Source organism: Arvicola amphibius, chromosome X (assembly GCF_903992535.2).
Source record: "Arvicola amphibius chromosome X, mArvAmp1.2, whole genome shotgun sequence".
Classification (NCBI taxonomy): domain Eukaryota; kingdom Metazoa; phylum Chordata; class Mammalia; order Rodentia; family Cricetidae; genus Arvicola; species Arvicola amphibius.
In genome coordinates, this window is record NC_052065.1 from 5,717,387 (window position 1) to 5,740,329 (window position 22,943).

A 22,943-nucleotide genomic window follows, 5' to 3' on the forward strand; every position below is an offset into this window, starting at 1 on the left:
GATATCTGATAAGAGTCTTTATCTGGGAAGATAGGACCAATCTCTGAAACCTTTGAATTTCTCACCTGGAGCTTTCCTACCTGAGAAACTATCATCCTCTAGATTGAGTTTCTCAGTCCTTTAATACAGTTCCTCATGTTGTGCTGACCCCCCCAACCATAAAACTATTTTGTTGCTACTTCAAAACTAATTTTTCTATTGTTCTGAATTGTAATGTAAATATTTCTGGAGATAGATGTTTGCCAAAGGGGTCATGACCCACAGGTTGAGAACCGCTGCTCTAGAAGCTTAAAGCACATTTGTTGCTCACAGTTCTGAGTTGACTGTTGGTCTTTGAGTGTTCTTCCCTGGCTTTACTGGTAGGTGCATCCAGCTGGTGGCCTTGTTGGGGCAGGATCATCTAACAGGGCTCTCCTGTGTGGCTGAGAGTACAGCAGGGATGGTAGATGAGCCACTCTTTCCACGTGCTTCTCTATCCTGGCTCCCTTTTCATACTGTGGTGATCTCCAGACTCCAAGAGCAGTGTCTACCAGGTCTTTTAAGGCCTATGTTCTGAAAGCCTCACAATATTGCTTTCCCAACAGTTTTTTGGTACACGTCATGAGAAGCTAGTCAAGACTTAAGAGAAGGGGAAATAGAGTCAGTCCATCTGTAGATGGGAGGAGCAGAAACATCATGTGGCAAAGGGCCCTCCAAAGTGTCACCAAGCTCTGATCCTCATGAGATGGCAGCTTCTATTGAACATGCATGCACCTGAATTCACCCAAGGCTGACATTGTTAACTGTCCCTTCAACGCAGGTAGGGATGTTTAAGATCCACCCTGAAATTCCAGAAGCCCTTTCGGCAGAAGCCAGAGCCTTCATCTTATCTTGCTTTGAACCTGATCCTCAGAAACGGGTCACAGCTGCTGACCTACTCAGAGAAGGGTTCTTAAGGCAGGTGAACAAGGGCAAGAAGAACCGAATTGCTTTCAAGCCTTCAGGTAAGGCCTACCAGGACAACTGGAGAACACCCTGGGCTTGAGCTGCTCTCATGCTCAGAGAAAGAACAGGGGCCCCTGGAATGCCAAGCCTCCCATGCTAGGCCCACTTAAATGAAGACCAGCAGGAGTGGTCCCAGAGGTTTGAAGAGTATGCAGGGCCAGCCAATTGTCCATCTATTTTCTCACAGGCACAGGGCACCTCATGGATCACTATGCCCTGTCCTGTACTTAAAGTACTTTGAGGGATGTGCGGAGGAGGAAGACAAGAGGCCCTCTGCCTGAGGTGTTGACCTTCCCCACATGTAGAGCCTGATGCCTACTTCTTTTGAAGTCTGGCCTGCCATCCTTTGTTGATACTGACTTGATAAAAGGGCACATTGGGGTAGTCTGCCTGTGGTTGCCATCCTGCAGGCCAGAAAATTCTATATGACACTTTGTCGTGTAGTAAGTCCTGTCAGTGAACTAGGGTTGACCTAAAAAGAAAACAATTTTCCCTCTTTCCGCTGGGTGGATGATTCAGAGGTTATGGCAGTGTGACTCACCAACTTGCTGCAGAGAGCTGTATTCCAGATGAGGCTCACCCCAAACGTTCATTTTCACTAAGATCCTTCCCCTAGAGATTGTTCCAGCAGATTAGAGTACTCCATGATTAGCAAGCCCTTATCTGCACACCTGGCCACTCTCTGGCTGTTTCTCCACAGAGGGTGTCCGGAGCAGCGCTGGTACCCTGGCCCTGCCCTCATCGGCTGAGCTTATGGGCAGCAGCAGCAGTGAACATGGTTCCATTTCCCCAGACTCGGATGCCCAGCCTGATGCATTCTTTGAGAAAGCTCAGGTGCCCAAGCATCAGCTCAGCCACCTTCTCAGGTACTGTCAGTGTCCCTTGTCCCTCTGCAGGGTGCTGGTTGTTTCTCAGTATCAGAACACTTGCTGGGTCATGGAAAGGGTTTTTGCCGGGCAGCAGGGTGGTCAAGGAAACACTTCCTTCAGTCAGTGCCCCTTCTCTTCTCTGGTTATCCCTATTCTTGCTCTCTCCCGTCTCCCCCATGCTTCCCCTCTCTCATCTCTTCCCCTCCCCCTCTGCCTCCTGTTCTCTCTCTCTTCCCTTCTTTTGGTCCCTTATCTCCTTGTTCTCCTCCCCCAAGGGAGTCAAGGAGGGGAGAGGGAATACTACTTGCCCACCCACAAGTTTCTTTTCTGGAGTCTCCCCCCAGAGCAGAACATGCTACCCTTCCAAGACAGACACAGGAATTGTTGAATGTGTTTGTCTGCAGTGTCCCAGATGAAAGCTCGGCCTTATCCCCAGAGGAGAGGGATCCTGGTCTTTTTCTGCTGCGCAAAGACAGTGAGCGCAGAGCCATCCTGTACAAAATCCTTTGGGAGGAACAGAACCAAGTGGCTTCCAACTTGCAGGAGTGTGTGGTCCAGGTACAGGCTGAGGGACGGGGTCTGATAACAGGGACAACAGGGTGGCCTGTACTCTGGCACTTTCACATAGTAGTAATGATTACTGTGCTTATTTCCCGACACCTTTCCCTTTCCTAACAAAGGAAAACACAAAGAAAACTCCCCTGAAAGGTAAATTTTCAGCCTACTGCAGTGCTTCCTGGAATTGGTGGAGTGGTGCTGCCCTCTGGTGGAAAACAAGCCAGATGGCAGCTGATAGCCCTGGAAGACTTAGAGCTTCCTAGACCTCCATCCAGCCTCTAGAGCAAAGCTTCTCAAGCTGTAGGTCGCAACCCCTTTGAGGTCACATATCAATTCATAACAGTAGCAAAAATACAGTTATGAAGCAGCAACTAAATCGCTTTATGGTTGTGGGTCACCACAACATGAGAAGCTGTATTAAAGGGTCACAGATTAGGAAGGTTGAGAAGCACCATGCTAGAGCTACACCCAGAAGTTAAGAGAATAGCCACTGTAGGGAAAATGGTTATGGAAGAAAACAAAGTTCTAACTAGGTCACAGTAGTAGCAACGTGATCTCTCCTCATTATGGATGTGAAGTTACTTTTAAGAGAGACCATTGCCCTGCTGTGAACTGTACCTTCCGAGGCCCACCCAGTGCTCAAACAGGATGATAGCACCATTCCCAGCTGGCTTAGTGCTGAGGCGCTGTCTACCCACCTATCAGAGAGGATCCCCAAGACTGACAGGAAGGATATGGAGAGCTCCCACAGTTCCATTAGCAAATGTAGTCTACTTTCCCACAATGCATGTGGAAATTCCTACCTCCTGATTCAGTCAAACGAAAATGATTGTGTATGTGGTTCTCAGAGTTCAGAAGAGTTGCTTCTCTCAGTTGGCCACATCAAACAGATAATTGGAATCCTCAGAGACTTCATCCGCTCTCCAGAGCACAGGGTGATGGCGGCAACAATAGCAAAACTAAAGGTGGACCTGGACTTTGACAGCTCATCCATCAACCAGATTCACCTGATCCTGTTTGGATTCCAGGATGCTGTGAGTGCTTTCGGGCCCGGCAGAACATGATAGCTAAACTAGTTAACTCACCCTGTTCTTCAGTGGCACCCATTCCTTCTCATTTGTTCACAACCGGAACTCCAAATTTCAGCAGCTCTTTGTAAGCATACAGTAATTGCATTTGACCACAGAGAGCATGCATAGGATATGGAAAAGGCACTTGCCAGAACACTGGGTATGCTTCTAGCCTGCCCAGATGTATGTTCCTCCAATACCAAAGCCAGATCTGGTTTATCTTGTTACATGTTCCCAATAGTCTGTCATGTCATAGATGCTCAATAAATGCTCTTTGAATCAACAGCCAAGAGGCCCGGTGACCCTGATCCCATTGTGGTAATTCATTGTTTAGAACTCATTGTGACTTAGGGTCTACCTAGTGGAAGGTTCATTCAGAAGAATGAAGCAGGCAGAAATCCAGAGTAGTGCAGCAACATTTCAGCTCAGAGGGAAGAGGAGCAAATTAGAATTAGTCGGTTTCTTAAAAGTTCAAAAGAATAGACATATGGACTTCTGTGACTTTTTTTAGGTCAACAGAATTTTGAGAAACCACTTAATTAGGCCTCACTGGATGTTTGCAATGGACAACATCATTCGCAGAGCTGTGCAGGCTGCAGTTGCCATTCTCATCCCAGGTAAGTGCCCTCCTGCACTCAAGGTCAAGCTCAGGCTGCCCAGAAGAGCATTAGCCTCAATCATCCAATTCTGTTTCCATTTTGGTTTTATACTTCCCCACAGTTAAGTAAATGCTGTCATAGATCTTTCTGGGACTAAAAGTCTGTGATAACATCTCTTAATGTCCTATTTACTTACCTCCTGGGCATAATGAAGGTGTATAGATTATACTTTTGATCTTAACAAGGAGTCAGTGTTTGAAGGCAGGGATCCTCCAGTGATCATGCAGCCTCCTCAGCGTGCATGTTCACCCATGCTTATCAGATAATTGATAATTACATGGCTGTTTCTTCAGAAGCATCCTTCACTGGCTACAGATCTTGCTGTATGTATGTGCATGTTCATTCTGGGGAACAAACTCGAGATCTTCCGTGTTCTGAAGTACATGCTGTATCTCTGTGCTATGTACTCCCTTTTTGAAATGTTAGCACAAACTTAGTGCTCAGCTTGCTTCTCCTGTGGTACTTTGGCTGAGGAAGGCAGGCTTTAGAATTGTTGCTCTCCCTTCCTTTCTCCACACTGGGCCCTTGCTGGTCACTTCTGTCTGCTCTCCCAAATGCTCCTTGGAACAGGAACCAATAAGAGCACAAGCCTGTTTGTAGCCATTCATTGTCCATTTTTCTTGTGTAAACTCAGAAAGACTATAGTTGCACTAAAGAGTCCAATCAAATTATCTCTTTTAGCCAGTAGTGCCCTCATACAGCAAGCAGTGCAATGAATTGCCTTATTGAGTGCTGTTCTGTACCTTGGTCTGTTTTCAGAGCTCCAAGCCCACTTTGAGCCTGCCTCTGAGGCCGAAGGGGTGGACAAGGACACAGAAGTGGGAGGGAATTATCCCTTTGTAGACCTGCTTGGCCAAGAAGTGCATATGACACCCAGAGGTACCAGACCTGGCTCAGTTGCTATCGAAGAGGGCCAGCCCCAGCAGCAGGACCCAAGCTTCCAACTAAGCAAGCTCAGGCAAGAGACCAACAGGTCAGGATCTCACACACCTTATACAAGATCCTCTGGTCACAGTTGAGAACTTTATCTAGGTCTTGGGAAAATGTATATTCACTGTCAGTGAACTGGGGCAAGGATACATTTCCAAGTGCACAAAGGCCTCCATTCTCTCAATGCCAGGAATCAGTACAGTGCGTCGTCACAGGTCACACACAAATCTGCCATACCAAAAGCAGCAAGCAGCACCATCTGAGGTTTGGCTTCACGATGGCACCTCTGGCATGGTATGTGGTCCAGCAATGGACAGCTATAGCCTGCCCCCACAGAAGCAGCTGGGGGAGTGGGGACAACATAGCAATTTGTAGATAGTGGTATATCCTGTAACCCTTCTCCAAGCCTTCCCCGTCACTTGTTAGGATCCCTAGGCAGACATTAGTAGATTGCCTTTCCAATCTTGTAAACGAGTAACACAATTCCCCTTTGCTCTGGAGAATCAATAAGCTTTTTAAAAACACCACCCACAGCTATAGTAAACTAGATGGTGTTTGCTTCAAACGTCACATTGTTGCTTGTGGCAGTGCTGTCTGAATGGGGAGATTCTGTACTGGGCACACACTTTTGGATAAAAAGATGTATACAAATAACCCTTAGGGGAAATTTGATCTTATATATTTTTAAGGCCTGGAATTTAAATAATCATGATGGGAAAAACTCGGGAGTTTTAAAATGATGACAAGTACAAGAAAGTTGGTGGTAATATATTTCTTCAAAATGTCTTGCAGAAAGATTTTAATTATCTAACTCAGTGTTAACGTGAGTAGTTAATAAATACACAGCCTGCCTATCCTCATGGTGTGACATAAACAAAAATGGGAATCATTCCCATTAACCACACAAAAGCTCAAGCTACTTAATGTGCTCAAAGAGGAGCTTCTCGAGATAGATGAAGGCAGGCAGGGCAGAGGTGAGAAAGGATTTTTTACTTGTTGAATACTAGTATTATCTCCTTGTGGTCTTGCTGGGGTAGAAGTATCCACCTCTCCCACTCCATTTGCTAACAAATGACCCTAAAACTGTTCTCATCCATTTATATTATGGCTGTGCCCTCTCGGGCAGTATCAATAATGAACTCCAGTAATTTAAAGCTTAGTCCTGCAGTCATCTGTTCACCAGTAGATAACGACATGGCATGCCTTTTTGATTAGTTTAAAATAATCTTGTTTATTATTAGATACATGAGCAAATGAAAGTTAGGCATGGTTCTGACTTCCAGCTCTGTTCCCTTCTGCTGTTAATGAGCTAGCATGGGGCAATCCAGAAGCTTGAGGCTTAACTGTATCAAGACATGCCTTTCATGTCTCAGGGACACCATGAGTAAGGCTAAATGGCATAAGGAAAACCCCACCAGAGACAGAGTAAATTACTTAAATAAACGGCTTGGAAAAGAATGTTCACTTCCTAAGGTTTAACTGCACTGTGGGCATCCTCGGTGTGTGACTGCTAGCAGCATCCCTCATGCAGCTGCAGCTTGCACTGTCCATCCTTGGTCCCTTGGCTGTTCTTGTCAAAATAGCTCTTGCTTTGGCTACTAGTGAGTGCAGAAAGAAGGCTGTCCATCCTAGAGTCTGCTACTTTATCTGACTTGGTTTGAATAGTTAGCTGCTCCTTCTGGCCAAGTACTAATGATCAACGGGAAATTCATTATTTTTGGTTCCCTGATATATTTTGAAACAAAACTGTCTTAGTCCAGGAGGCTGCTCTAATAAAATAAGCAAAATTTCATTTCTCACAGCTCTGCAGACTTCAAAGTCTAAGGTCAAGGTGAGGGTACATAGATAGCTGTACACTCGCAAGGCCTCTTACACTACCATTTAACATGAATTTCAAGAGGGACACAATCATTGGCTCCATTGCAAAAATATACCCACACTCTCAGTTCTGGGCCTTTGGCATCAAGGAGATTCTCCTACGCAAGCTGAAACCTACTGGACAAAAACTGTAACAATCTACCACTTCTCTTTGGGGCCCCACAGCTTGGATTTAGATTGTGCCTTTTTCTTTGTTTATCCAATACCTGATGTTTGATTGAATATGAATGATGGGTGTTTGTTTTATTAAAAAAACAGACTTTGGGAACACCTAGTTGAAAAAGAAAGAGAATACCAGAATCTTCTACGGCTAACTCTAGAACAGAAAACTCAAGAATTACATCATCTTCAGTTACAATACAAATCCAGTGGTGAGTCATTTTCCCTTTGCTCTGATATAGGTATCAAAGAGGGACAAACTACTAAAAATCTGACTTATACCTTGAAGAAATGGCTGAGGTTACCATAGAGTATACTGATTCTAGTCGGTATTTTAGAAGAGGCAAAACTGGACAGAAATCACAATGGACAGGGAAGAGCCCAGAAGGGTAACAAAAAAGTATCTTGACTATGATAGTCCCACAATTTTGTGTTTCAGAGGATACCTAAATTAGAATGACTCTCAAATCTGCCCCTTAGAGCTTAAAAATAGTTCTTGGGATAAAGAACTGGACAAAGAACTGGACATAAAGCTATGCCACCAAATCTTAACATAACACTTCTTGAGTTTCAGTGTAGATAGAGATGACTCTACTCTCTGGAAAGGGAACCCAAGAATTGTAAAAGTAGCTGAATCAGAAAAGTTTATTTCCTTTTCACATCACATTTACATTATGTTTGATAGATATGTCATTACATCCACTTTGTTACTTTCGAAGCAGTTTATGGTTATACATTACTATACAATAAAACAAAATTGGAATCATTATAGGTGGTACAGAGAATCCAGCACCCCCTGATGAACTGGGAACAGACAGAGAGCTTATAGACTGGTTGCAACTACAAGGAGTGGATGCAAATACAATAGAAAAGGTAAATTTCTAAATCAAAGTATTCCTGTGATATTGTTGAAAAGCTGCTTATCTCATAAACTGAATCATTGTTTCAGATTGTTGAAGAAGATTATACACTTTCTGATATTCTCAATGACATTACTAAGGAAGACCTAAGGTGCCTTAGATTACGGTAAGAGCTTCCAAACAAATAGTTTGAGTCTTGGAAGGTCTTAGTGAAGTAGAAAAACAAAGTGGTGGTAGCTTCCTCTGATCTTAAATTATCTTCCACCTCTTGTTTAAATGCCCGCACCTCTACACAGAGCCAACAACACTCCTATGGCACCAGGTTCAGACAAAGAAAACACACTTTAATAAGTTAGATAATATTTGAAAGAGTATCTACCTGGCAAATGTAATCCTGTAGATTGAATGATTGCTTCTCCTATTTGTGAGGTGGCTGTTTTCAAATTTGCTTTTCTTGAAAACTCCTATCTTGCAGCGGTGGTGTCCTCTGTAGGCTCTGGCATGCAGTCTCCCAGCACAGAAGACAAATGGAGGAGTCCTCACACTGAGCCAAGCTGGAGAGAATAAGCAAATACCCTACCTACCACCTGCTTATGGTCAAAGCTTCTGTTCGTGTACGTGTACACACAAATCCTGCGTTTACATCAATTCCAGCATGTATAATTTTAGACCATCCTTGTTTCTAAACAGGATTGTATGTAACAGCAACCATGATCTAGTAGTATCTTGAATTCTTAGAACTACTTAATTTAAAAAGTCAGCATACCTTATAGTAACTGCTGGAAAAGATAAAGCATAATACTTAAATGTGAAAGGTAAAAAACAGTGTGCCTTGCAATGGGAGTACAAGTTCATGTTTGTTAAATGTCTAAAAGGAGAAAATTAAAGTATATCTATCTTTGAAATAGCTTTATTTTAAGATGCCTGATTTTATGATATAGCCTTTGATCACAGAGACATGATGGTCGGTGCTAACAGCTGACAGCCTCCACAGTGCAGGGGCTGCTACTCTTCTACCTGTGCATTGTATCAATTCCAGCATGCCACCAGGACATATCTGTGGTAGGATATGATGAGGGAAAGGTATAAACACGCCATTATCCATTTCAAATCATATACACTCTTATTCACATGGATACACTGCATACAACATATAAACTGCATGCAACTTACTCTTCCTTAATTTACATGTCTTCAAGACTTTTTTGTCTGGGTATTTCCTGTCCTTAAAGTTGAAAGCACAAAGAGTCTTACAGTGGATGATGAACCCCAATTCATTTCAGTTTCCCATTAACTGACTGACTTAAACTTGATCCATTGGTTGGCACCACGCACTTCAAAGGGAGGATCACTACTGTAGATGTGATAGCCTAGTTCCTCCAAGGGTGGCTCTGGATCAGCTGTAGCAAACTGGGCAGCATCTTCAATTTCTTTCCTCACTTCCACATCAATCTCCTAAACAATGCAAGAGATTTTTTCAATCAAGGGTAGTTTTGGAACCAACTAGAAAGTCTGAGAACCTGTTACTATATATAATATGTAACTAAAAAAGACAAGTGTATAAATTACACATGCAAAGGATATTTTTAGGGAAAAAAGGGGAGGAAACAAAAGTTTTTGTATTAATGTCTATTACTCTTTCTTTTTTTTTGAGCCAGGATATCTATCATTGAGCACAGAGCTCACCAGTTGGCAGGTACACTCAAAGCATTTGTCTTCACCTCTATCCAGAGCTAGGGTTGTACACATGCACCACTGTACCCATTATATGTGGGTGCTGGGAATCCAGACTCATATCCTCATATTTTTGCGCCAAGCACTTTACCAACCAAGTCATATCCCCTGCCCTGCAACTCTTTAATTCTCAGCAGAAAGACCAAAAACCAATTGTCCTGTGAGACTTCAGATTCAACAATAACCTCATCAAAATGCTTTCTGGGTTTGGAAAAACTCAACTTTCTGGCCACCTGGGAGTGGCATTTTATGAGGTGTGGGAAATTAGTCAGTGAACCTACCTTTAAAACCAGACTTAAACCTCCAAGAGCAACTGTACCTTTAATTCTTCAACACTTGCAAGATTGCTGTTCACCATTCTATCCTTGAGAAGCATAATAGGGTCGCTCTTACTTCTTACTTCCTGGATTTCTTCTCGAGTGCGGTAACTGTAGGGAAGGGAGATGCGGTGATAGACCCTTAAGAACAGTATCTGAGAACTTTGTGAAGTATAGGAGTGTATTTTTGAAAGAGAGGAAGGAGCAAGCTAATACTGATGTCACTGGGAATAGGGTGCTAGCATCTTTTATAGAAAGCTAGTCACTGTAACTTGGGGCTTTACTGGCATTCTAACAAGAACCAAGTATTTGCTTCTTTGACCTGGAAGAGAGGGTCACCAGTTTTACACATTTAGCGTCAATTTTTTTTACATGGATGGAGCAAGAAAGAGCTGGCAGTGGTGATAATTCTAGACTTTTGAAGCATCATGAATGAATGAAACTTATGCCCTGGCAATGCTGAAGCATGTATGGGAAGACCTATATGGCTGTTCTATTGAACTTGTCCATATTGGGTTTCATGGTCTAAGTTGATGAGGATGACTGACCAGGTCTCTTCCTCCTGAAGCATCATACCAAGCAGGAAATAACTACACCTAGCCTTTCTCGCTAAGACCCCAAAGCAGCATGACCAGCAAATCCTAAACATACCAAGTTTCTGATTATGTTTTCCTAAGGGATCGGACAATTACTACACAAACCCATTTTCCCACATAATTTTGTTCTGTTTCCCTTAGTCCAGTGGTTCTCAACTTTCCTAATGCTGTTACTTATGTTGTGGTGAACCCCAACCATAAAAATTATCTTCATGGCTACTTAACTAATTTTGCTACTGTTAAGAACCAAATGTAACTATCTGGTTGGTAAGTGACCCCTGTGAAAGTGTTGTTGAGAGCCACTGCCTTAGTCCGTTCTACAAGGGCTGAACTAAAGTTCGACTAAACTGACCACTTCTAAACTGTGTCAAGCCTGCTAATTCATCATTACATGCTAGAGCTAAAAGAAAAAGGAACAACTTAAACTTTCCATGTAGCAGTTAGCCTTGCTCCTTACCAGTGACTTTCAAATCTCAGTCCTCCAAGTAGAATTTGCCATGCGTGAATTTGGGGGTAATGCCCACATAAACTACTAAATGACACCCCAAATAATTCTCTTATGTGCCTTACATTGTGCCTTAAAGTTCCATACTGCAATTTAGTTACATAATGTTCTTTTAAAAAATGACTGCTCGTATTCACGCTAACATATAGGATACATTATAGGGATCTTCAAGCTGCTTTCAGACTAAGACTCAAAACAACCACTTGATGCCAACAAAACAATTTTATTTGGTTGTTAAGAGCCAATGAAGAAGTTACTCTACTGTTTTATTTAAGTAACCCAAAGCCAGCCCACCCACCATGGGAACCACAATCAAGATACCCCATGAACTTTACCTGACTCCAGGGTCACTCATACTATGTCCATGGTAACGGTAAGTCTGTAGCTCCATCAGGATGGGCCCCTAAAATAGAGCCATAAATGGTTAAGGCTACGGAGATATGTGCCAAGAATTGTTGCCTCAAATGGAGACACCTCCCTCCCCCGCAACATCCAATACATTCTTACCCACCTTCTATGTATCAGCTGAGTTGTCAAGAGTTTACTGGTTGACTTTGTTTTTCAAGACAGCATTTCTCTGTGTAACAGCTCTGGCTGTCCTGGAACTGCCTCAATCAAACTCAAGAGAGATTCGCTGCCTCTGCCTCCCTGAGTGCTGAGATTAAAAGCGTGCACCACCCTGACTGATTCTTAACACCAACTTATCTCATGTTTCTTCCTTCTCAATTTTAACAAAAGTAAATTGCAGGGGTATGTTTTCCGGGCTTAGACCAACCAGTTAAACTTAGCTACTTGAAGCTCCTTTTAAGCCAGTCTCACTGTTTCCCTCTCCCTCCCGGCCATACACTGGCAGGAAAAGCAGCAAATATATAATAGGCATTCAAATGCAGTCTAAGTAAAATTAAGCATTGTGGAGATCCAAAGTTTGATCATTCAAGGGGCTTATGATTAACAGAGGGGTGGGAACACATAATTAACCAAACCAAAAGACAAAAGAGTTTTCAAATTAATGTCAAAGTGAAGACAGAGGCAACATGCCAAGGAAATGCAAGAATAGAGAAATATGGAGTATGGAGTGTTTACTAGGTGAGCCAAGATCATGCTATCTCACTGGACTCTGCTTGTTTCAGAGCGCTCACTTAAGTCATTACCCCAGGATAGCTCCAACTGCCATCTGGAAAGGCTTCTTTTAACTGAGGTGAATGTCATAAACCTGTAACCTAAAAAAAATCTCATCTTACCTTACCAGACCTACAGTATGCAGCTGCAAACTTCGTTGCCTCTCGGACACACAAGATATCCATTCCATCTACCTGTTAATGTGGGAGGGGCAGAACGTAAATGAACTATCCAGATCCATTTAACTTTTACTGTGGTGCTGAAGAATGGAATCCAGGGCCTAACTCGTGCTAGGCAAGTGCTCTGCCACTAAGCCACACCTCTTGCCCTCCCAATTCAACTTTTAGTGACCTATTCAGGCATAATGTGGCGAAACTGTACAACATCTAGCTGACAGGGTATGGTTCTGTCTCTACAATAAGGAACCTTACCCTCAGTCCGGGAATAAAATCTCCTCTTTTGTAGTAATCTGTGCTGGCCGCTGCTCTCTCGACAGATGTCCCCATGCCATAGCGGTTATTCTCACAGATGAAAATACAAGGTAGTTTCCACAATGCTGCCATATTGTAAGCTTCAAATATTTGACCCTAAAAGCATTATATAAAATGCAAATGGTTTAATTTGCTTATTTCTCTAGACTTTTTCACCATTCCTAATAACTGTTGCTCTGCCTAACACAGAAAGCTTGCACTAAGGCCAAACAGCCTCATCTTTATAACCAAGTTTCTGGTGGTGAGGGAAAGGAGCACATGCTGCTATGGTAGGGAAACGTGGTGTGTACTGTATGACTAGTATATATTTTGGGGGATCTACTAATAGAACACACTGCAAAGAGGAACATGGGAAAGCACCAAGTTACCAATTAGTTTTACACTCTGCTATTAATCTGTCACACTCAACTGGCTCAATCAGAGTGAACCAGCAGCATCTGAGATTCAGCATCCAGGACAGGGTCACACTAAGTGCTGTCCAGAGACTGGTGATTACTGAAACCAAGACAGGAAGAGCAAAGAAACCAAGAGCCAAGGTTCAGACATACAAATCTGGTATTGCGTTTGAGTCCAAGTGAAGAGTCTCTATATCACACTATTGGTTTGTAATGGTCTACATTTAGCCAATGAGGCTGGACCTATGGCTCAGCTGTAAAGATCACTTGCTGCTCTTGTAGAGGACCTAAGTTCAATTCCCAGCACCCACATGGCAGCTCACAACTGTCCTTAACCCCAGTTCCAGGGGACCTTCTGACCTCCATTGGCACCAGGCACACATGCAGTGCACAAACACACATGCAGGCAAAACTAGAAATAAGTAGATCTTTTAAAGAGAAATTACAAAAAAATCTCCCACCACAGAGCATATTTTCAAAGCATAAATGTAACGCAAAGAGGCACATCATCACAGAAATGTACCCTTAGAAGGCTCATGTCAAGAGGTAAATCTCCCATGTGAGTCAGCCACATGAAACGCTATTTCAATTAATAAACAATATGCCATTTCTTTATAAATCCAAATATGGCCAGTCACAACTTGGAAATAAAAGTAATTGTTACTGGAAATTAAGAGATACACTTACCTGATTAGCAGCGCCATCACCATATAATGTCAAGCAGACCTCGTCTTTTCCATTGTATTTGCAGGCCAGAGCAATCCCTGCTCCTAGGGGCACCTAACAAAGAACAACCAAGAAAACTGTACAAATTAATCTGAGTTAAAATGCATTTAAATTTCAACACCTGGAGAATACGGGGAGCTAGACTAGTGCTGCCAGTCTTCATTCCTAACCCTGTCACTATCCGCCTACCCTGTTATTTTGAACAAAACATGAATAAATCCTATATTGTTTCTCATTTCTGCACCCAAAGATTTAACTGATAACAAGATAAAAAAATGAAACCTAGATATATAATAAAACCTACTGTAGTAGATATTGTTTCACGCTGTTAATGTTTTACTTCTCATTAATTGATGAGAACAAGGACTTCCTATTCATGAAAGTAAGGTTTTTGCTTTTTTCTTAGGCTGTCTATTTAACTTAGGCTGTCAATTTAACAAGCTCCTCGCTTGTAATTGGACCCCAGTGCTAGCACTGCCTATGAGTATGTCAGGGTGAGTGAAGTTGAGGTGATGAGCCATTTATTTTACTGAAATATAAAAACAAAGATGAAGGGATAGCTCCACCACCATAGGCTCTTACTCATAAATACACAAAAAACCAACAAACCTTAAATCACTACCCAAATCTACTTATTAATTCCTCAAATGGGAAGATAAAAGGCAGTAAGTAAAGACAAACCAAACTCCCAAATTACTGAAATCCTTCAGAGAAGTTCTCTGGAGTGAATGAAGAAGGTCCTGAAGACACAGGCCAGGACCAAATATACCAAAGCATGTGCTCTTCCTCAGTTACCTGAGCTCCAACGATGCCATTGCCCCCATAGAAGTTCTTGGCGTACATGTGCATCGATCCGCCCTTCCCTTTAGCACAACCTCCTCTTCGTCCTAGAAATGGCAGTACACAAACATGCATGAATAAAAACAGCCACACAAAGCAATAACCACCACCCAATCCAATTGTCTGTCCCTCCAGGAAAACACACCTCCTCATCTCCGTGTCTGTGATATAAGGTTAGACTAATCCAATGGTGCCGGCTTTCTAAAACGCTTGTTACCTTCAGATATTAGCAAAGTATTTTTGACACTAGGTTTAGAGGGAGTACACACATTATCTAGAATCTGCCTACATTTCAAAGTACTTCAACCCAATTTACTTTCTCTGTTACATTTCTCATGTTTTAGTGAAAGCAAACCTTATTTTCCAATTTCACCTGAGGGTCCAGATGACCTCATAAAAGTCACAACAGAGGTACCAGGATACATACCAGAAGGCTTGATTGTTTCAAAAACGAAAGTTCTAAGATTTTTACCACTAACTCATAATGCTTAGCAACTTAATGGAAGATATTTGAAAACTTCCCCCACTCACTATCCCGCTCTGTAAATCCACAGCAAACCTGTTAGCTCTGCAAGAATTGCTCGGACAGGCAGGCCCCGAGTGAAGGTGAAGCCATGAGCTCGATAGGCTGTGATGAGATGGTCCGTGGGGTTTATGCCGGCCTCTAGGCCCACACAGCAGGCTTCCTGGAGTAAAGGAAGAACCACGAAGCAATGCCATTATTTATTTTTGAATGAAGAGTTTCTATTATATTCAACAATTTAAAAATCATGGATCAAGCTGGTCAGTGGTGGCTGGCACACACCTTTAATCCCAGGACTCGGGAGGCAGAAGCAGGTGGATCTCTGTGAGGGCAGCCTGGTCTACAGAGTGAGTTCCAGAAGAGCCAGAGCTACACAAAGAAACTCAAAAAACCAAAACAGACCATAAAACAAAACAAAATAAAAAAATTCCAAAACCACACATGGATCAGTGAACCTGTCATTAGTAACTCCAAAAAAATATTTTTCATTAAAAAACAAAGTAAATGGTAAGGTCTAAACCAGAAGTCATAACCAATCCACAAATGTGCTGTTTCCTTTAGTCTGGACAGAATTTAAAAATATAATTTGCCAGTCAGATGCCAACATTAAAAAATTGATAGAATGCATGCAAACCAAAGAAGTCTTAGTTCTGTGTTTCCACATGGAAGTAACTGACTGAAACCAAGTCGTGGCATCTCTGGATGGGGCCTAACCATCCCAACTCTCCACTGATCCATCTTACCATTGTTCATATTGTTATATATAACTGACTTCACTCATTTATTCTACCTAGCTAGCTCCTGTAGACTACTAAATTTGGAACCAGTTACTGTCAACTTAAAAAGTTCTAGAATCGGGGCTGGAGAGATGGCTCAGCGGTTAAGAGCATTGCCTGCTCTCCCAGAGGTCCTGAGTTCAATTCCCAGCAACCACATGGTGGCTGACAACCATCTGTAATGAGGTCTGGTGCCCTCTTCTGGCCTTCAGGCATACACACAGACAGAATATTGTATATATAATAAATAAATAAATATTTTTTTAAAAAAGTTCTAGAATCACCTAGAAGACAAAGCTCTGGGCATGTCTATAAGGAAATTTCTTGGGCAGAAGTGGGAAGACCCACCCCAACATGTGGATGGCAGCATCCCATAGCCTAGGATTCCAGACTAAATAAAAAAGGAGAAAGCAAGGTAAGCGGCAGTATTCACATCTCTGCTTCCTGACTGCACATTCAATGTGACCAGGTAACTCAGCTCCTATGCCTTCCCACCAAGATGGACTATACCTTCAAGCTGTGAGCTAAAATAAACACTTCCTTATGTTGCTTCTGTTGGCTATTTTATCACAAATGGATCTCTCTCTCTCTCTCTCTCTCTCTCTCTCTCTCTCTCTCTCTCTCTCTCTCACACACACACACACACAGACACACACACACAGTCACTCACATTCATAAAACAAAATAGCCCTTTCCCTAAGAATGCATATAGCATAGATGTGTGGGGTTCCAGCAAATTTGAAAGTAAAATTCTAAGAACAGATATAAAATTCAGAAATGCTAAGTATGAATAAATTCTTATGCCTACAATTCATAGTTGGTCCTAGCATTCTAGTTTTACTATGAAATCCCTACTTCAAATCCTTCTGACCCAAGAAGCAGGGTGAAAACCAATAAACAGAAACCATACTTAAAGCTAAGTGTGGTGGCTCATGCTTGTAATCCCAGCATTCTGGGGGATGAGGCAGCACTGTCAAGGTTCAGGGGTTTCAAGCTTGGACAGTGAAAGAGAACTCGGTGAGTAAAGGAGGTTGCCATCAAGCCTGACAGCTTGAGTTCAATCCCTGGAACCCATATGGTAGAAGGGAAGAACCAAATCCTGCAACCTGTCCTCTGACTCCCCCTCCCCCACCACATATACACAACTCACACACAGGGTGGCACATAAATACCCCTGCCACCCACCCACACACACACACCCACACCCACCCACCCACCCACACACAAACACACACACAAAATAAATGGTGGTTTTGAAATTCTAAAAGCCTAGGATGATGGCAAAGAAAAGAGGTGACAGGGGAAAGAAGGCATAAAGAAAGAAACCTACTTAAGTATCCTAATAACATGCATAGCTTTCTAACAAACCTACCACTTACCTGACCATCGCACAAGTGACAGAAACCACGAATAATTTTCTGTTTATATAGCTGATCTGCCTTTAGCTCCATTCGCCGCACAGTCTGCATCATCCTGTAGTACTTGAGCCCATCCTCTCTGGTGAGCACTGTGGTGACTGGAGGGCCCTCTTCTAGCCGATGAAGGTCACATTTCTGAAATGAAATAAGGTAGTCACCCTCCAGTTACTACTCCACAAATACTGCTGATGCATTCTAAGATCCAACTCCACACAAATAATACACAACTTGAACAACAGCAAAGAAATGCATGCCTCAGTGGTGCTTCAAGAATAATGTGTGAGAAAACCTTGATCCCATCACTTGAAAGGTGAGGGCAGGAGGAGGAATAAGAGTTCAAGGTTATCCTTTGCTAGATAGGAAGTTTGGGATTAACTGAGGCTCCATGAAACTGCCTCTAAAAGAAAAACTGTGTTTCAAAATGCTTCTGATTCCTTAAATTTATGGTCATCAATGTTTCACTGAATCCCACCCCCTACCAAAGGTACATCCAATCTCTGGTTCAAGAAGGTCCATGTGCCAGGATAGCTATCAGGTCAACCCAATGTATTTGTAGGTGACAACATGCCAGAATGTGAAGAGGTTGAACAACCCTGCCTGAGTATATTTTTAAAGCCTGTATCCTTTAAACTGCCAGCAAGTTACTATTGCTAAACTTCTTCACATCGCCAGTATCAACTCCTTGAAGGTGAAACTGTATCAATGTACCTGTGGAAAAAACTAGAAGCACAAAGTGAAACACTCTTACCTTAATCTCAAATGTAGCATCATTTGCAAAATTACGGGAAGCTACTAGTACTCTGCTTGCCTAGAAAACAGAAATATGCAAATGATTTCATTACTTCTGTTTTTTAACTGTCCAGAGTAAGTCATTACTATCATGAATCCATGCTTAAAGCATGGATTTTAAACACAGCCTCATCACTATCTGAAAGCAAAAAAGGAAGGTGGCAAACACCAAGTCTATCCACTTTCCATTTTGTTTTCAAAGCAATTACAGTGAGAACACTAACAATGGTCAAACTGAAGAAACTAGATTGTGTGGGCTTTTTAAGGTTTATTTGAAAATACTTCAAATAAAACTATGTTAATCCCTATTTAAGGCAAGCTACTTTTCTATGACATATAACCATGAAGGAAAAAAACATTCAAAGTATGACATAAATACCTTAGTGAAAAACGTGTTAATGCTTGTTAAAAATCATGGACTTGGGCCAGCCATTGTATAACTTGCGCAGTCTAAATTTTGAGAAATCTCCTGTTAGAGCCCCATAACAGAAGAATGTTCTCTTAAAACAGTATTCCCCTGACTGGTTTGAGTGGTTATTACTACTTAAGAGTTACTGATTCCTTTCTACCTTCACAACTGAACAAATTCAAGTACAACAAAAACATTCTAAGTGATAGACCACAAAAGCAGTTATTCTATTCTAGCCGCTGGCTGCCACATTTTCACACATGTAAACTCACATCATTTCTTTTCCTGGAGACATAAAATGTATTTATCAGATCCCATAAAAAAGCATCTTCAATATGTAACCCAATATATTTTGCAGCATTGGACTTGACCTTGGTGAGGAGTTAAGGTCAGCACGTTAGCTATTACCTCCAAGTTTAGGAGCCAACAGGCAGATTTAAGACCTACTTATCTCTCTCCTGCTCTTTTCTAATGCCTCCACCTCCCAAAGCTGGAATTACAGGCATGCGGTAGCCTCTATTTATCTATAGACAGGATATAGTTTAGAGCCTCGGTAGAAGCCTAAAACCACTGCTCACACTTAATTCAGTGTGAGTGCTGTGGCAGCAAGGCAGCTGGTCTGATGATAATCAAGAAGACTCCTGGTGATGAACAACTGGGTGGGCAGAGTAGATGGAGTGGACACCTGGCCGAAGGGGGGAGAGCAGACAGAAAACCAAACAAAAAGAATTCTCTTTAAATGGAATTGTTGGGTTTTCTTTGGGGGTGGGATACTGGGAATTGAACACATGACCTTACATATACTATGTAAATGCTCTATCTCTTGAGCTACACTTCAGCCCCTAATGAAATTCCTTTCTTGGAGACCTTGAACAACTTATTCAATAAAAACTTGTAAGTATCTAAATACAAAATTTTCAAAAGTAAGAACTCTCAGAATGTACCAACATGAATTAAAAACCTATTCTTCTGCATGGACGGGCTCTGTGGGAGCCTTCTCAGCTTGGTCGATCACCTTCCTGGACCTGGGGGGAGTTGGGAGGACCTTGGTCTTAGCATAGAGTGGGGAACCCTGATGGCTCCTTGGCCTTGAGAGGGAGGGAGGGGAGGTATGGGTGGAGGGGAGGGGAGGGAAGGGGGAGAAGGAGGGGAGGGAAGGGGGAGAAGGAGGGGAGGGAGGGGGGAGGAGGAGGGAAGGAGATGGAAATTTTTAAATATAAAAAAAATAAACCATGAGAAAAAAAAAGAAAAAAAAAAACCTTACCTCCAATATGCAAAGGCAAAAAGTTATTCGTGGTAAAAATCTCGCAAAAGGGAGCATAACAAATACAAGCCACAAGGCAAAATAAAAATTTTAAATGCAGCTCAGTCTTAAAAAGCTTTGAAAGCTTTCAACCTCATTCAAAAGTAAAACCACATTTTTGTAATCCATTTCAAAGTTGCACATCCAAACAGTGATGAGACAGGCAAACTTTAAGCCTGAGGTAAATCTTCACACTTCCCGAATTTTTAAGGGGGAAATAATTAATAAAAAGAGCAAAGGCACAAAACAGCCAGAGGCCTCAGAGGAAGTTAGGAGATTAACTAGGCACATTATCTTAGCTATCAAAAAGCAAATGCCTAATCCTTCATTCTCCCACAGAGAATCCCTTGGCCACTGCAGCCCTAGTTATACAAGTTTAATGAGCCACTGCTTACTGTTTGTAAGGATATTTTTGCAAGGCTTAAATTAAATTTAAAAGTCTTTTCACATGTATAACATGAAAAAACAAAAAAAAACGAGCTATGTTGTATTACACAGGCTACAATAAAAGAGAAATCTGCAATTCCTTAGAATTGCAAACTCTAAAAAAATACATTAGAGTTTAGAGGTCTACTCGGAGATTCTAGGTGAAATTTAAGTTTTCGACATTATGAAAGGCTTCAGGACTGGTTCCTAATTAGCATGTAACAAGTATGGTCACAAAGAAAACAGCCAGGCATAAATAATGGTGCTTGTCTTTGATCCCAGCACTCAGAAGGCAAAGGCAGGATGATCTCTGTGATTGGAGGCTAGCCAGAGCTACACAGTGAGTCCCTTAGAGAAAGAGACAAAGACAGGTCAAGCTGTTCCCCACCCTTAGCATGCCGGATGTGGTGACACAAGATTTTAATGCAAGCAGTCAGGAGGTAGAGGATGTAAGCAGATCTGAGTTCGAGGCCAGTCTAGGATACATAGCCAAAGACCTTGTCTCAAAAGAAAAAATTAAAAAGCTAGCTACTGGAGAGTTTACACAATACCACCACCAAGTGAGAAAATAACAGGGTTCTTTCTATGGTGAATTCAACTCTAGAATTCAATTTTTTTTTCCTTCTGTAAGGTGATTGAAGGAAATGGTAAACTTGACTTTCAGACAAAGAAATACACCTAAGGTTAGTGTGTAGCGGCTAACAAAGATTTAAGGGGGTTTCCCATCTCCCATTGCTCTCTAGACTCCAAAAGGGGAGGGACCACATGTCTTAAAGGTGGAAGGTAGGATTTTTATTGATTTCAGCTTCTAATTCAACTTCTTCAAACTCTGGTTTAGTTAAGAGCTGGCTCTTCCCTTTTCCACTGAGGGAAACAAAGCTTCTTTTAGTTTTCAACTTTATTTCATGCCCAATCTCCAAGGTATAAACAAATTCCCCTTTAACTATTTCTACACACAAGAAACTTGTTTAAACCAATTAAAACTTAGGAATGCAGTTTGAACACCTGTGAAGATTCTGGCCGAATTCAGGACACATACTATAAAAGCTCAGGAAATGCCATACACATTATGCAAAGACACATTAAGAAGTGTGCTTTACTGTGGATTCAGATTCAAACAGGAATCCAGCATTTACTCAATCAAAAGGTGTTTTTCTTTTACTGAATGGAATTCCTAGAGAAGTACACCTTTAACCTTCCCACAACCTCCCCAAACTAAGCAGAACTGCATCAAATCCTGAAGAAATCAATAGAACCAGAATTACAAGTCAAAGCCTTGTGGCAGTTACACCAAGAAAACGCAACCTCTGGGTGGCTAGAGGTCAAAATGCTAAAAGCTTAGGTGTTCAGACACCTCTCAAAACCGGGGCCATAAGTCTTAACCTCTAATCCCTACCCTCCGAGAACCATTGCTATTTTCTTTCGCTACTTTGAACTCTAAGCCTCTGTGTGTTTAAGGGTAAAGGCGGCTTCCCCTGGGTTACACTCGATTGCTCTAAAACTGACTGCCAAAAAAAAAACCTCAGATGAGCAGGGAGTAGAGGAAGTTTGTTTTCCGTGAGCCTGACCCCGTCTGAACCCTGCTCAGGACTAAGCGAGCACAGGTGATCCACAAATGCTCACCCAGCTGGGCACTCGTACGTGCCAGATGCCAGGCAGAAAAGTTGGCACACGTGCCACTCTCCGACTCAAGATAAGCCCATAAGGTAGCGTCTTAGTATCTCCATTACTGAGATGAGGAAATTGGGCCCTGGGACGATTGAAAAAACGAAACTCTTTGCTTCTTGTTGGCAAGGACTCGATACTAGTAAATGATGACGTTGGGATGTGCACGGATCATCCGACTACCGGGACTACGAGTTCTTTATTTCGTCTTACGTGGCCACTTGGCCACGAGCTATGACAAGGAGAGTGCAAGTCACCGGAGTCCATGGAGGCTGGAGCAAGCCCAAGCTCCGCCTCCCGGTGTCCCGTAAGCAGCGGACGGTTCTGGGGCGCTGCTGGGGAGCCGGCGAGAAGCTCCACCAGTGGAGATTGGGGGAGGTGCGGTGGACCGGGCGGTTCTCAAGCCCCTCCGCCTCAGACCGTGACGACACGCACCTCGCAGGAGGCCCACGCGAGCTCCGTAGCTGGTACCCCCGGCACCCCGCCGCGCGCTCCGGGGGGGGGGGTCCGGCCCGCCCTCCTCCCGCCCCGCCTCAGGCCGGCACGAGCCCCACCCCAGCCTCACCGGCTTCTGCGCAGCGCCTGCCAACACGCGGGACACAGCGGCGAGCATCTTCCTCATGGAGCGCAGCAGACTCACGCGCTGGCAGCGGCACCCGGGCACTCAAAAGGAGTGGTTCGGGCGTCCCCAAGTCTCCTTGAGGCGCCCTGAGCCGAGACCACGCCCTAAACGCAGTGACGAGTCGGTACGGCATCACGCGCCGCGCCAGCCAGCGGGCCAATTAGAATGGGTGCCGGCAAAGGCTCAGCCCATCTCAGGAACCTGCGACCGCCCATTAAAGAATTAACCAAAAAAGGGGTGGGGCTGTGGGCGCCTTCCGTCACTACGCGGCTAGCGGGTGAGGAGGCGGGAGCTAGCCCCAGGGCGCCTGCGTGGGAAAGTG

The 22,943-nt window shown here is 43.0% G+C and overlaps 2 protein-coding genes across 2 annotated transcripts in view; one reads left to right on the plus strand and one right to left on the minus strand.

Annotated features, from left to right (window-relative positions):
* Positions 1 to 8,872, plus strand: part of Map3k15 (mitogen-activated protein kinase kinase kinase 15) — a 116,084-nt gene extending 107,212 nt beyond the window's left edge. The window contains 10 exon segments of the mRNA XM_038316187.1: positions 800 to 983; positions 1,685 to 1,850; positions 2,258 to 2,411; positions 3,260 to 3,445; positions 3,993 to 4,098; positions 4,900 to 5,113; positions 7,207 to 7,319; positions 7,880 to 7,980; positions 8,057 to 8,133; positions 8,443 to 8,872. Coding sequence (XP_038172115.1) covers positions 800 to 983; positions 1,685 to 1,850; positions 2,258 to 2,411; positions 3,260 to 3,445; positions 3,993 to 4,098; positions 4,900 to 5,113; positions 7,207 to 7,319; positions 7,880 to 7,980; positions 8,057 to 8,133; positions 8,443 to 8,515 — 1,374 coding nt within the window. The 3' untranslated portion in view covers positions 8,516 to 8,872.
* On the minus strand, positions 7,739 to 22,739 carry Pdha1 (pyruvate dehydrogenase E1 subunit alpha 1). The gene is made up of 11 exons (XM_038316186.2): positions 22,565 to 22,739; positions 18,156 to 18,215; positions 17,369 to 17,542; positions 15,250 to 15,376; positions 14,646 to 14,737; positions 13,812 to 13,904; positions 12,670 to 12,825; positions 12,361 to 12,432; positions 11,455 to 11,522; positions 10,021 to 10,129; positions 7,739 to 9,422 (listed from the first exon to the last, which is right to left on the minus strand). Exons 1-11 carry the CDS (start codon positions 22,619 to 22,621, stop codon positions 9,258 to 9,260), a joined length of 1,173 nt encoding a protein of 390 aa, XP_038172114.1. The 5' UTR covers positions 22,622 to 22,739; the 3' UTR covers positions 7,739 to 9,257.
* Positions 22,740 to 22,943: the final 204 nt, after the last annotated feature.

Bases quoted from the DNA above. Each gene is read 5' to 3' on its own strand.
- Pdha1 (XM_038316186.2), bottom strand. From the start codon at position 22,621: ATGAGGAAGATGCTCGCCGCTGTGTCCCGCGTGTTGGCAGGCGCTGCG. The intron at 13,905-14,645 runs GTAACTGAGGAA...GTTCTTTGTTAG, and splicing joins ATGGCATCGTTGGAGCTCAG to GTGCCCCTAGGAGCAGGGAT. The intron at 12,433-12,669 runs GTAAGGTTCCTT...CCACATTAACAG, and splicing joins ATTTTATTCCCGGACTGAGG to GTAGATGGAATGGATATCTT.